The following is a 14,847-nucleotide window of genomic DNA, read 5'->3' on the forward strand; positions in this document are numbered from 1 at the left end:
CAGGAACTTACTCGGGAAGGATCCAAAAGCTGCTCTATCTGCCGGTCCTTTCTGCTGTTTTCCTCTTCTAAGCGCCGAAGCTTTGTTCTCATCAGATCCATGTTGCTTTTGTGCACGTGTAATGACTGAAGGAAAGAAGGACCACACACACACACACACACACACACACACACACACCCCCCGTGCACACACACACACATCCTGGTGAAACACTGAGTTGGAGAGGTGTTTTACAAGCTGCCTGGTTCCCAATCAGGGCTTTGCGTGTGCAGTGGGTGAGGGAGGTCTGGACGTCACAGTGAAGGCTGGGCCAGGGGGTAAATGCCCCGTTAGGTGCAGGGCTACCCAGGCAACTAGGAACTCTGCCCCACACAATGCCAGCAGCACCCCGGCCACAGACAAACGCTGCTCCCCCAGTCGATACTGCCAGCAGCACTTCTGGAAGGTGCCCATGTGACATGCTCTCCTCCATGTCCGTGTGACAAAGCCCATGTTCTTCACACACCACATACTATCACAGTCTTGTGTCCATTTAAAATTCTTATCCTCAACTAAGGCTCAGTTGGTCAGAGCAGTGGTTCCCAAACGTTTACCTGGGGATGAACTTTTCACCAGTCTGGGGTGAACTTAGAGGGAAGACTGTCAGTTTTTCATAAAACTAAGTTTTTTTTTTTTTTTTTGCGGCACGCGGGCCTGTCACTGTTGTGGCCTCTCCCATTGCGGAGCACAGGCTCCAGACGCGCAGGCTCAGCGGCCATGGCTCACGGGCCCAGCCGCTCCGCGGCACGTGGGATCTTCCCGGACCGGGGCACGAACCCGCATCCCCTGCACCGGCAGGCGGACTCTCAACCACTGTGCCACCAGGGAAGCCCCATAAAACTAAGTTTATTCAATTTTTACCACTCTCCTGTACTTTGAAATTATGCCCTTCCTATTATTTTGGACATATATAGTTCTTTTATGAAATGGTGATGGTAGGGTATTTTTAAAGTTTGTTTTCAACGTCCTCACTTGAAAAAGCTTTTCCCTAGTCCGGGAAGCCCCACAGCCTGAAAAGCGTAAGGTTAAGCCAGTGCTCGTAAGGCTCATCTGGAAATGCCCACGCGGGTCAGCTAGTTCCGTGGTGAACCAGCGTCCAGCACCAGCCTGCCCCCAAATTAGCCAGTTATCCTGGAGAAGCCCTTCTCCTTTCAAGGGACTCGTAGTGCTCAGAAGAGAGTCCGAAGTGTCTGAACACAGCCAGCCCCCAGCACCGGAAGGACAATTCCAACCAAGTGTGCGTCCCACTGGGGGAAGCCTGGGGAGTCGGCCACATGGCCACAGCCGGCAGGAGAGATACTGGCCCTCACAAGTGTTTAGTGAATTAGTCAATTAATGTACGGTCACTGGGAAAGATAAGAAATCCAACACCGGGAATTCTTCTTCCAGAAATATGGATTCCAGAAAAGCGCCCTCCCTTTTCCCTGTTCCTCGTGCTCAGCACAGCTACCAGCCCGGTACTAAAGCCCCTTCGTGGACCATTTTATCGAATCCTCACAAAACCCTGTGAAATTGTATTATGATTAGCCCCGTTTTTCTACAGGAAACTGAGGCATTACCTGCCCGAGAAAAACTACCCTGATGCCCCAGCTGCCAGAGCGACAGTCTTGAAGATAAAAGTCTCTCCTCTCTGAAGAGAAGCCTCGGCTTATTTAGTTTGAGTGAAGTTAGCATCATTTTACCCAGAGACCCATTTCTGGCCCCAGGCAGGTTCCTCCTGAGAGTGTCGCTGCGGCGATTGTTCAGGGCTCTCAGAGCTCACGCGGTACGGTCCCTTCACCAAGGTAGCAACCCTCCCTGCGGTGCCCCATTCACTTAACACATCTCTGGACAGGGACGCCCTGACTCATCGGGCGGGCCCTGCACTGCTGTGCAGCTCCCGCGGGTGAGGGCTGGGTCCCGTCCACGGGCCCTGGCCCGGTGCCCCTCAGGCGAGATGGCTTCTAGACTCCTCACGTGCTCTGGGCACGCTGGCTGCCAACGCCCTGCTTAACGCTGCCCAGACTGATCACAGCCCTCCGGACGGACGCAGCTCAGCTGGCGGGGCAGGGGTGGGGTCGGGACGTCAGGTCTGTGAACAGACTCACGTGACGGAAGGGAAGGAAGCCCAGTCGTTTCTCCAGCGGCACAAGAATATGTGCGGCTGTTAAAGACCGGTTTGGTGTAGCGGTGACGGTGAAGCAGGTGAGGATGATGTCATTTACTGCAGTACAGTTTGTGCCTTAGGGAACGGGTGGCAGGTGACCTTGATGGAAATCCTGGTGCTACTACTGGTTAACCTTGGAGAGACTACTCACCTCTCTGAATCTCAAGGCTATGACCTATATCTCTTGGGGCCCTTGTGGACATCAACTGAGATCAGGCCTGTGAAATGCCCTTAACACCAAAGAATTATGCAAACGGGAAGTTATTGATAATAATACCACCAAAAGACCTATCATAAGGCCAAGTCTCAGGGCGCAGAGGGACTGGAGTTAATCTAGACCCCCCCGGGTGCTGTCCACCGTGGGGGCCGGAGAAGCAGAGCACGGCGGGCTCTAACTGCTGTCCAGGCTCCTCTCACAGCGGGCTCGAGGCCCTCTCCGTGAGCCAGTGCCGCCCAGCTGCTCAGGCACCGGGCCGGGGTTTAAACTCAGCTGTCACTCTACAGCTCCTATTTCCCACGTGACACAGCCCAGCACAGGTGTGACTTTCCGTCCACGTTACCGAGGGCTTTCCCGCTTAAAGTCAACAGAGAACAGAGGGAAACGCTACCTTCTTCAGCTCAATGATCTCGTCATACATGCCCTCCATCTCTCTGTAGACAGGGGTCCCAGGAACATAACCTGCAGGGAGACACACAACCCTCTGAAAAGACCGTCTGCAAAGCAGAAGGAATTCTTGGCCACACCTTAAGGGAAACCTGGAGGTTAATGAAATTATTCTTTTTTTTTTTTTTTTCTTGTGTTAACTTCTTTCGCCAGAAGTAAGGAAACCAAAACCGGTATTGATATAGAAAGAAGAAGCAAGAGAAAACTAAAAGATGTGAACACGGGGCTTAATTATAGTAAAAGGATTAACGGAGGGGGTCAAAAGGAGAAGTGCTGTCTTTAGATTTTAAACAGCAAACAGATAAAAAGACAAACAAAAACAAACGTGGTCATGTCATCACGCAGGTGACAGCACCCAGTCCGATGTCTAACGGTAGGTACAGTGTACACTGCTCTCTGCTTCCATGTGATCCCTAAGGGGTCAGGACTCTGAAACACACCAGCCTGAAACAGCGCTGCCAGCTAGCAGTGCGGCAAGGTGACCATCCCTGGCACCAGGACAAGGTTCCTCTGTGCTTCCCACGGGGCCAGGGCCGACAAGCAAAGCAGTAAAGGAGGGAGGAAGCACGTGGGTAAGATCAGACAGGAAGACGGAAACATGAAAACCAATCGATTCTTTCTGGTGACATCTGGGGTTTTTATTATCCTTGCAGTTCTCATTTCTGAGATTGTTTATACAACAAATTTAAATACAACTCTAAGTTTAGGGAGATAGGCACCACTGAAGCCCGGGACGATGTCTCTGTCCACATCGGGAAAGCCGCTTTCTAGGAGGGCAGGATGGACTTTCAGGGGCCACTGTCCTCAGGACACTCTGACTGAGGGAGCCCCAGATCTCACTGTCAGAGCACACCCACCAATCCCCATGCCCTTCCGCTCTGCTGTTCCTCAGTCGTGGCTGTGTCACCACCAACGTGCTCACCGTGGCTGGCAGAACGCCTGAGATTTGACCTCTGCATTCTTTCCGCTTCGGTCAAATCGTCAGGGGTGCTGCTGGGGGGGGCTGTTGGTCCATGCACGCTCCAAGGTGAGGTCTGATTTCAGGGCTGGGGTCAGACTTCCTGGTTTCAACGTGCATGGATTTAATATGACAGGTACAAGCAGAGACAACGTAAGGCGCTGCCTCTAATAATCAGTCTTCAGGGTTGAAGAAAGCTTAGGGAGACCAGTGGTGTGTGAGAAACGTCCAGCCACCGGCCCGCAAAATAAACAAAGCCCTGACGTGTGGCGTTTGCCCACTCCCGCGGTGTGCGTATCCCCGGCACACCCAATCTCAAGCTGCTGGTGTGACACGGGACAGCTCACACAACTCCTCAAGCCAGCAGGAGCAGCTCCAACACACGACTTCCCGCAGCGCCCAGACAAGCCAGGACCCAGGCGGCAAACGTCAGGAACCACACCACACGCTGCGTAAAAGCCGTGGGGCGCGATGTCTTTGAGAAGATCAAAAACAGTGCGGCTCCAACGAGTCGTATTAAACGCTCTGTGCCAGGTCACCACCCGAGATTTCTAAGACGCTCCCCTCGAGCAGGAAGGGTTTCTCCCGGGCGACCACATACCTTGCTTTGAGCTTCCCAGCCACAGCTTCTGGGGGGTTAAGGACATTTGGCTCCCGAGGGGCGCGCTGCCGGCTGTCCTCAGAGACCTCCAGGAGGCCACTTTTCGCGGCTTAGAGTGATAAGGTGACTCTGAAAGGCCAACGTGTGGTTTTAGAGGTGCAAGGTATCAATGCCCGCTCAACATACGTGCTTCAGAGAGACAGCAGTGGTAAAGCAAAACATTCCCAAGGGCGTGACCACCCCAGATGAACACACTCCGACAAAATTAAAACTATAGTTATGACTGGTAGGTATACTTACATTTGTTTTTTACTTTTTATTATAGAGAAATAACGGGACATTTATTTTAAAATATGAATCTAAAATTCTACCAATATTACAGTACTTAATTTCCCATTCAATTTTTTCAGAGGCATATGTATTTTTATATAGCTGCAGTCATAGTGAACACACAATTTTGTATCCTTTATACTTAACACCGTAAATATTTTTTCATGTTGCTGTCAATACCTAGCGTGCAAGTAATAATATTTAGAACTTGATATGTAAAACGGCTAGAAGAAATGAGGAAAAAATTGTATTTTTCCAGGGCATTTTTGATTTTGTCATCAAAACAACGGAAAGGTTTTAAAATTGTATTTTAATCTGGAATCTTATGGAGATTATGCAAACTTATGCAAAACCAAGCTATTCATAAAATATGCTTATATTTCTTAAATACCAAAGAAATTTATATCTGTAGAAGGTCCTGGGATTCTAAATCTAATACATTTAATTTTTAAAATTTCTAAGATTTTTCCATGGCTTCAGAATTTATGGAAAATTTCCCATTATTGTTTAGGGTGAAGGAGTAAAGACACATTGGAGTGCTCATTTATGAAGGTAAATTAGTGATTGGAAAAAACCCACAAACGACATTTCCCTCCTAAACGTATGGGATTTATCGATAAGTAGTAAGGATTCCCAAACATGTACGCCTATGGATAGAGCTGCGAAGGAAGAAGGAAAAAGGCAGCAGGCGGTGGAAACCTGTCGGTGTGGAAGGACCGGAAACTGGCCGCCTGCCCCGGCCTCCTCAGAGCGCTGTGAAGCCCGAAAATCTCAGAGCGCGGGTAGCTGCAAACCCACGTGGCCCCGGACTGGGCAGTGAAGAGAACCACTCGTGAAGTGAACAGGACAGGCATGACTCCTTCTGTCACGGCCCGGAAATCAGACAGGCGCACACCTCTTAAGGGAGTGTTAGGAGGGCGGGCTGGGGGTGTCCCAGGGAGGGGACACAGAGCGTCCTGTCGCAGTGTCCATGTTGGATGAGCAAGGTGCCTGGGGTCAGCGCTGCTGCGGGGACAGGCGTCAGGCATGGCCGGGGGAGAGCACGCTGGGGGGCGGGCAGGGGCAGGGCCACTGAGTGACAGCACACCTCTCAGGGGGTTTTAATGCTTTGGGGGTTCTGGCCATCCTAAATTACGTGAAACACAATTCTGACATTTACAGAAATCGAGATAAGAGTAATTTGATTACTAGCATTTTCAACACTTGAAATGCTTGACTTCCAGCAAGAAAAATGAGAGATGTCTGACATTTACCTTAGGTACTTTCTAGACAAGAAGGACTGAAACAAAATGGGCTGAAAAGAGAAGGTTTAAAACACAAACACCCATCCTTTCACTTTATATCAATGCTCAATTTCCTCCACGGAAGGAGAGCCGGGACCTCCGAACTCCAGATTGCCAGACGCTTCTTTCTAACACTCGTATGTGTTTGTGATATGAAACATACTTTCCTCTCTTTGCAGGAATCTATCTTTCTGATGATGTGGTTCCTGGGCTAATAGGAAAGTTCACGTGTATTCTCTGAGTGTGTCATATATAAGACAGTATGTTTCAAATACTTATGTGTATAAGAAACGTAAGCCTACGCATATGGTACACACACGTAGATAATAAGTCAGGCAAGGCCACAGGCTTGTGCGCAGCAGAAGGAAGCCAATCTAGGATTTGGTTCGTCACAAAGGCCTCGGGAAACATAAAATTCAGCAAAGCACCCAGATGAACAGCTTTGTGTCTCGAGGAATAAATCCTGCGTTGTCTTCCCTTTGGCAGCGCTGGGAAGCGCATGGCGACTTGAGAAAGAACGTGAAAGGCCGCGAAGCACTGTGTGTGGGAGGGAGGAGGGGGGCTCAATGGGACAGTGACAGCTCGGGACCTCAGCCCTCGCGGGCCCTGCCTCAGTGGCCCTAAGCGTTCAGAGAAGAAGGCGGTCCTGATCTTCCTCGCAGGACGCTGGGGAAGGAGGGCTTCCAACCACCATTTTCTGAGTTAAACTGTGGAAACTTGAGGGACAGGGGCCTGGTCATACTTACTCGGTGATGTAGGGGGAGGTCTGTGGAAACTTTTCCTTTTCGCTTTCTGAAAGGAAGAAGAAACGACGGAAAGCGGGTTGAGCCTTCTCGAGCAGCCCAACGGTCCCAACCAGGAAGCACCGGGGTGTTCAGGATGGGCGGGGGCGGCAGATTAACTGGCCGAAGCAGAGTGCACGCAAAGGAGGGCACAGGGCACAGGGAGGCGCCCCCAGACGCAGGAGCAGCAGCCCGGCCTGCGTCCAGCAGAGACGGAGGTGTCCCGCCTCAAATCCGCCCTGAAGGTACCACCAGCCGTCCCCACGCCCCCCTGGAGCACGGGGGTGTGACTGTCCGCAGGCGGGACTCAGCAAGATGAAACCTGAGAGTGAGGCAGAGGGGAAGGTGCAGTAGGAGTGGCCCGCCTGGAGCCCGGGGGCCCCTTCCATGCCTTCCTCCCCAATCTGCTTCACGCTGGACACAGAACCCCACTTACTTCCCTGCCAGCGGGAACACTGAAGTGCTCCGTGCAGGCTGACTTTCCCCCAGGAGATTGGTCCCGATCCCTCCTCCTCCCGGGAGCATCTTGGGCCCGTGCCCTCAGTGGCGTGGAGGGAACACTCTTAGCTCTGCGGAGGTCCTGCGCCTCAGACAACAGGCCCAGGATGCCACCCCTGGAGTCCCCAGAGCTGCGGTGGGACGTGCTGGGGCCGCCTTCCCCCAGGGCTCCGTGCTGTGGTTAGGCTAGAATTTGTCTGCTGGGAGGCGAGCACCTGCCAAGGTCTCCTTTCTCACACCTCAGCCTCCGACTGCATCACGGAGCTCTGCTCCCGTCCCCCCCCCCCGCCGTTACGTGTCAGGACTGGGGGGCTGGGGTTGGGGGGAGCGCAGGCCAAAACCAGGTGCAGGATGGGAACTTGTCATCAGCCTCAAAAGTACTCGGCTCACGACTAACTTCTGGGTAAAAGTTTTAAAATTATCATCTAAGTTATTCAAATCCACCTGAGGGCCTGGAGCTTTTCAAACTCGGAGCAGCATGTGGAATTTGTGATGGGGCGCTAAACACAGCACTGGGGACGCCGCGTGTGAGCACCGCAGCCACGCCCCCCCCCCCCCCCCCCCCGCCCCGGCACTCACCGTCTCTGAGTCAGAGTCGAAGGTTATTGCAGACAGGCTGTCATCTCCCTGGAGGAAGAGATGCGAACAGCGAAAGCTTCAGGCGCCAGCTTGGCTCCACAGTCACCCTGACAGAGTGGGAGCGGCCGCAGAGCCCCCATCTAACTCAGAGCATCCGTCCACGGCAGGAGCAGCCAGTCTGTCCCGTCGCATCCGAAGGAACAGGTGGGGACACAGAACAAAACTCTGCTGGCCCCACCCCTCTAGGTGGTCACAAACCACCGAGGTGGGATGGGGGCGTGGGAGGGAGGGAGACGCAAGAGGGAAGAGATATGGGAACGTATGTATATGTATAACTGATTCACTTTGTTATAAAGCAGAAACTAACACACCATTGTAAAGCAATTATACTCCAATAAAGATGTTTAAAAAAAACAAAAAAACACAAAACTCTGCTGGCAGGGCTGCTCCAGGCCTGTCAGTCTAGCGACACCATCTCCACAGAATTGACAAACACTTCTTTTCTTTTTAATTTAATTGAAGTATAGTTGGTTTACAATACTGTGTTAGTTTCAGCTGTACAGCAGTGATTCGGTTACCTATGTACATATTTCAGATTCTTTTCATTATAGGCTATTACAAGATATTGAATATAGTTCCCTGAGCTACACAGTAAATCCTTGTTGTTTATCTATTTTATATACAGTAGCGTGTATCTGTTAATCCCATACTCCTAATTTATCCCTCCCCCAACGAACGGTTCTTGATAAAAGTATTTCATCTTTGTATCAAAGCACAAGGAACCTGTGACTACATCCTGGTGAGAACAAATCAGTCATTCACGTATCCATCAGTACACAAGTTATTTGGGCGTATGGAGGTTCCTACCTTCTGATTCCAGTGATCTGCCCTGGCCCAGGGAGTGAAATAAAATCTGTACTAACATCAACACTGGCATGTCAAGGAGAAAAGGGAACTTTCCCAAGAGAATGATGTGTCTGTGTTAACACACTTACTCAGGTTTAAACCCTACAAGGAGAGAAAGCAGAACAATTTCTAAAATCCCTCCACCGTCCTGTACAGTTGACCTAAAACGCTGATACTGCAGTTAGGACTGAATGCGCCCGTTATGAACCAATAATGCCATATCTGGGTGGCGGTGTAACTACGTTTCAGCGAGCTGTCTGGAGCGTAGCTGAGTCCATGCAGTGCTGTAGCGGGACTGGACTGCATTCTGGAAAGCACGTGTATCGTCTACCAGGTTAACTATCAGTACATTAGCAACAATTCTGCTGGCCGCTTGAACTTTTACTAAAAACGTGGGGCCGCACAATCACACGGACAGGGGGCAGCTGTCACAGGGGGCACCCTTCCGGTGCGCGCCTCTTAAACAAGGAGAGTCCAGCGTAAGGGTGCGGAGGGACTGGATTCGGGGGACGAGGGGAAGGTAGTGCGTTCCAAACAAACAGAATCTTTAAAAAATCAGCCACTGGATTACTTTTTTGATGTCATTAAACAGGTGACATTTTAAGGTATAAATAGCAAACGATAGTTGTAAAGTTTTCATTGAACCAAGTATATGGAAATGATGTGCAAAATTGAGGCAGGGAAGGGAGGGAACTGGTATACACACGATGTAGGAGATCAGGAAAGCCAGTCAAAGGCTCTGTCTTCGTCCCCTGGCATCACAAAGGGCAGCCCGCCAACCGTGAAGGTGAGCTGTTAACAACTGCATGGAAAAGTAGCAAGACTTTCTTTTGTGATTACTTGTCACTATTCTTTGTTCTGAACAAAGTCTTGAAAACTTTTGAAGGACCTGCAGTTTCTACGAGGGAATGAGGTTACGCGTGTGGTGAACACAGCGAAGTGGTCTCTGTGTTCATAGGTGGGCTCACCCACACTATCGCTTTCCCCCCCAGTCAGTCCCCCTCAAACTCTGCCACCCTCCATCCTGCCAGTCAGAAGGAACTAAACAAGCAAAATATAAGTATCTGAAATCATAGAACAGCCCAAGATCCACCCCTCAGTCAGCAGCATGAAAGAGACCATACACGGTATTAAAAAAAACAAAAGCGCACGTTAACGGCCGAGTCATTCTTCCTTCTCCAAGTACGATCTGAGCTGCCACGCATTCCTACACAAGATATCGCATCCATGCACCGTGAGTCAGGAATCGCAGGGCGGTGATGGTGGCCATGCCCCTCACCCCTCTGCATCGCAGCTTCCTCGTCGACAGGGAGGACACATTCTCCTACCAGGATTTTTAAAGCATTAAATATATACTAACTAAACCACTGGGGAAAAAAGACAGAATGTCCAGAAAGAGATGCAGGAACATACGGGGACTTAGTATATGGTAAAAGCAGGGAAGGACTGCATTCATCCAGGAGGCATCGTCCAGAGCGTGGAAGGCCCCCTCCTCAACAAACAACCCTTTAACAGAAGAAGCCACGAAACAATCTTTTGCAGTTTCTGGAAACTGACAAAAGCACACAGCTATGGCGAAAAATTGATTCAAAAAAATCTACTAAGTCCAGGGAAGAACGTCGAGAGTCAGAGGCACCCCTCAGCTCCCCGTCTCCATCTGATAGAAAGGATTCCAGAGAGCTCTCCTCCAGGCGGGTGCAGTCAACACAACAGGGGTGGTGGTGGATCCCCTGCCCCCAGCTCCCAGAAGTAGGGTGTAAGCTCTACCCCAGAGGCGGCAGGCGAAGACTTCCCCTGTGCTGGTAGGGCACAGGGTCCACGCAGGGAGGGCAGGCCCAGAAGAAGTGTCACTCCGGGGAAACACTGCGCTGTCCCTGCTGTGCAGTGGCCCAGAGGTCCTCCCCAAAGGGAGAGGCAGGACGACGGCTGTGCCGAGGGGACTGACTGTATTTGCACCAGAGAGTGGAGAATTGCACGCCTCCCTGATTCCATTGCCAAGTTGCAGACAAAGTGGGGAGCGATCCCGAGGCCCCCAGCTCCGCGGTCACGCGGCAGAGAGCTCACTGGCAGAGCAACCGGAAGGTGAAGAGCCCAGAGCGCCCTCCTGAGGTCGCGGTCAGCCCCGAGGCTCAGGGAGGCCGCTGGCAAGCCCTGGAGTGCTCTGTCAGAGCAGGCTTGGGCCAACGCAGACACAGTCCCCACGCTGCACCCACGTCAACCCAAGGGCGCGAGCCCTGGTGGTGCTGGGGCTTTGGCGCAGCTGCTGACCAAACCCTGGCTGAATGATAAACTACCCTGACCCAAGAGCAGACCCCAGGAAGCCAGGCTTCAAAGTACAATGACAGGCATCCCCGGAAGTCCAGAGAGCCACACGCATGTCCAAGGTCGCCCTCTCAGGAGAGATGGGAGAGGGAAAACCCATATGCACTAGTTCCCCGTTGTGCGTGGGCAAAGATGTAAACCCCTGAACTGTGACAGCAGCCTACACACACACACATACACACACACACACACACACATACACACACACACACACACACACACACACACACACACACACACACCGCTCAATGGTCAAGGGCGAAAATCTGACTGGCCCAGGGGGTGAAACACAACCTCTGACCTACAAGTGGCTTCTGCTGACCCAAGGGTAACCCCTAGGTAGTTGGGCTAAAAGATTTAAACAAGAAAAAATCTGAGCAGGGAAACAGAGGCTGCACGGTGCGGGGAAATCGACTTCACACGTTAGCTCGGCCAAGTCACTCAGCACACAAACGAACGACTGAGCAAACCACATCAACCCCGTGGGGAGGAGCTGCTGTAATACGTTATCTAAATGTGTAGTTTTCAACAAAAAACGACGAGACACACAGGGAAACAGGAAAGTGTGACCAATATACAGGGGGAAAGAGCAGGCAATAGAAACTACTTTTGAAGGGCCCAGATGCTGGACCTGGTGGACAAAGGCTTCTAGAGCAGGCAGAGCCGCAGAGCAGGAACAGAGAATCTTCCAAGTAGTAAACGCCCTGCCCTGTAAATGCTCTTATCATCTTGCTCTAGCAACTGTGAGCCCTTTTAGAAGCGTTGGCCCTTAAATCACCAGGGACCACGCCCAGCCTCCACTTCACCCCTGTGGCTCTGCCCTGGCCAGCGGGGCCTGCTCACGGCCACGGCACAGTGGGCTCCCTGGCACCGCGGCAAGTGCTCTGTGAGGTTCACGAGCAAGCCCAGAGGCGGCTGCGTTCCAAGGGACTCGGGGGATTGGACAGACTGGACAGTGCCTGTTCACAGGAGGTTCTTGTCTGGTTGAGAACAGACGTAAGCTCAGCAGAGAAATTGCCAGTTAGCCTGGGCCAAGGGCGGCGAGTCTCCTAAACGCCCGGAGACCCCTGCCCCAGCCTCTTCCACAGACTGGGTTCCTGGAGACCAAGGCACTGGGGCTCAGCTTGTCTTTGTCTCCTCAGAGGCCGGCATGTATAAGGGGCTTAACAAACGCTTCTATGTGCAAGAACGTTTACAGCAGCATTGCTTCTAACAGCACAAACATGAAAACATGAGAGTAAAAGTGAGCTTCCCTGGTGGGGCAGTGGTTAAGAATCTGCCTACCAATGCACAGGACACGGGTTCGAGCCCTGGTCCAGGAAGATCCCACATGCCACGGAGCAACGAAGCCCGTGCGCCTAAACTACGAAGCCTGTGCTCTAGAGCCTGAGCTCAGCAACAAGAAAAGCCACCGGAATGACAAGCCCTCGCACCGCAAGGAAGAGTAGCCCCTGCTCGCCGCAACTAGAGAAAGCCCGCGTGCAGCAATGAAGACCCAATGCAGCCAAAAATAAATGTAAATAAAATAAATAAATTTAAAAAAAGAGTAAAAGCAAGGAAATGGAGAGTTAAAATAGGGCTATCCTATTAGGTTAGCATTTTATTTTTTAAAAATATTACCTTTCCATTTTTGCATGAGTAATAATTGTCGAGAATATTTATTTATTTATTTACTTAGGCCACGCCACACGGCAGGCGAGATCTTAGTTACCCCACCAGGGATCAAATCCGTGCCCCCTGCAGTGGAAGCACGGAGTCTTAACCACTGGGCCGCCAGGGAATTCCCACGTTAGAGTTTAAAAAAAAATTTTTTTTTTAATTGAAGTATAGTTGATTTACAGCATTGGGTTAGTTTCAGGTGTACAGTAAACTGATTCAGTTATATCAGACATATATTTTTTCAAATTCTTTTCCATTATAGGTTATTACAAGATATTGAATATAGTTCCCTGTGCAATATGGTAACTCCTTGCTGTTTACATGCCACATATAAGTGAGATGATACAGTATTTGTCTTTGATGTATTTCTTTTTTTAAAAAATTGAAGTAGAGTTGATTTCCAATGTTGTGTTAGTTTCAGGTGTACAGCAAAGTGATTCAGTTATATGTATATATATATAAAGTTAGAATTTTAAAAATCATGTTTTTGAAAATGTGTGGATATGGGAAGATGCTAGGAATAAAGAAAGCGGCAAAGGTTACAAAACAATATAAAAATGATCTCAAGTTTTAAAAAGCACGTGAAAAAAAAAGATGCACTGAAAAAAGGTCGGAAGGAAATACACCAAACATTATCTGTGGTTTTCTGTAGGCAGTTAGATTATGGGTAATTGATTTTCTCTACTGGGCATGAATAACATTTATAATAACAATATGAGAAGTTGAAGGAGCAGTAACTGAGGCCACTGTAGACGGGCAGGCCTTCCAGATGAGGCAGGACTTGGTGCCTTGAGGGACAAGTAGGAAACTTTCAGCAGCTCCAGTGGCAGCAGCACTGAGCCCCTGCTTGGGGTCAGCTCTGTACAGCCATGCTGGGTACTGCCATCTCTGGGAGAAGGAAGCAAAGTGAGTCAGGTTCCCTTTGTCTGGAGCCCTCCAAAGGCTTCCCACTGTGGCCCGAATAAATTCAAACTCCGTGCATGGCCTGCAAGGCTCTCCATGGTCAGGCCCGTGGCTCCCTTCCATCCACACCCATGCCCTTGAGGAGATCCCAGCAAGCTTTCTTTCAGGCTCTGGAACCACTGCACTTTCCCACCCCAGGACCTTTGCACCTGCTGGTCCCACTGGTCTCTGATCTTTACCAGAATGCCTCCTTCTCGTCAGTGACATCAGGACACTCCAACTTCTCAGAGTGGCTGTTCCTGGCACCCAGTCTAAAGCAGCCTCCCCAATCCACCTCCGTCACATGGGCTGTTTTATTTTCTGCAGCGCACTTTCCACTTTCTGACTTGATGGACATGATCTGTTTTTTTACCTTGTTCTCCCCCACCCCACCCCACGCCACTGGAATGCAGTTTATTCATCCACAATAATGTCTCCAGCAGATGGCTGGCGCGGCAGAAACACTAGGTAAACCAAGTCCCCCGCCCTGGAGACACGGGGTGGGCGGACACTTACGCAGTAAGCTCTGTCACCCGGCGGGCCGCGGTCGCTGGCTCGGCACAGGCCCGGCTTCGCAGGCGCCGAGCAGCGAGGGCGCAGTGTCCGGGAGGGCTTTCCGGAAGCGACGGCCAGTGCAAGGACGAGCGGGGAACTAGAGGTGGCTGGAGGCTGGGCGAGGGGCAGCGACGCCCGGCCAGCCGCACGCGGGCGGGGGCTGGAGGCCCGCTCTTATGCGGTAACAACAATGGCAGCTGTCACCGGCGGTCGCCGGCCCTGCGCCCCCTTCCTCCAGCCCGCGCCTCGGCGAGGGGAGGCAGCCAGGGGGCCTCCCCGCCCTCCGCGCTTACCATCTCCGAGGCCGGCTCCCCGGTGCTCAGGGACATGGCGGCGGCGCTGCCCGATCGCCCCTAGGCGCTGCGAGTACGGCCGTCCGGTTCTGGGGCTCCGCCGACCGCCAGCCTCTGGGCCTGCCCGCGCGCCCGCCGCGACCCCGCTGCCATGGCAACCGCGCGGGCCCCCGAGCCCCGGATGTGGCCGGCGCCCCGCGAGGCGGGCCGACAGTAAGCGTGCTCGGGGAGCCCCGGCGGGTCGACAGGCTGCGCGCCCAGAGTGTGGGGCGGAGAGCGGGGCGGAGCTG

General features: G+C 51.8%; 1 protein-coding gene across 1 annotated transcript in view; it reads right to left on the reverse strand.

The window, feature by feature from the left end:
- The window catches only part of IQCE (IQ motif containing E), an 80,616-nt gene extending 65,844 nt beyond the window's left edge, over nucleotides 1–14,772 (reverse strand). The window contains 8 exon segments of the mRNA XM_060284273.2: nucleotides 12–125; nucleotides 2,794–2,864; nucleotides 3,772–3,856; nucleotides 3,858–3,910; nucleotides 4,409–4,537; nucleotides 6,768–6,813; nucleotides 7,881–7,928; nucleotides 14,558–14,772. Coding sequence (XP_060140256.1) covers nucleotides 12–125; nucleotides 2,794–2,864; nucleotides 3,772–3,856; nucleotides 3,858–3,910; nucleotides 4,409–4,537; nucleotides 6,768–6,813; nucleotides 7,881–7,928; nucleotides 14,558–14,593 — 582 coding nt within the window. The 5' untranslated portion in view covers nucleotides 14,594–14,772.
- Between the last annotated feature and the right edge of the window lie 75 nt (nucleotides 14,773–14,847).

This window comes from Globicephala melas, chromosome 15, assembly GCF_963455315.2.
Source record: "Globicephala melas chromosome 15, mGloMel1.2, whole genome shotgun sequence".
Taxonomy (NCBI): domain Eukaryota; kingdom Metazoa; phylum Chordata; class Mammalia; order Artiodactyla; family Delphinidae; genus Globicephala; species Globicephala melas.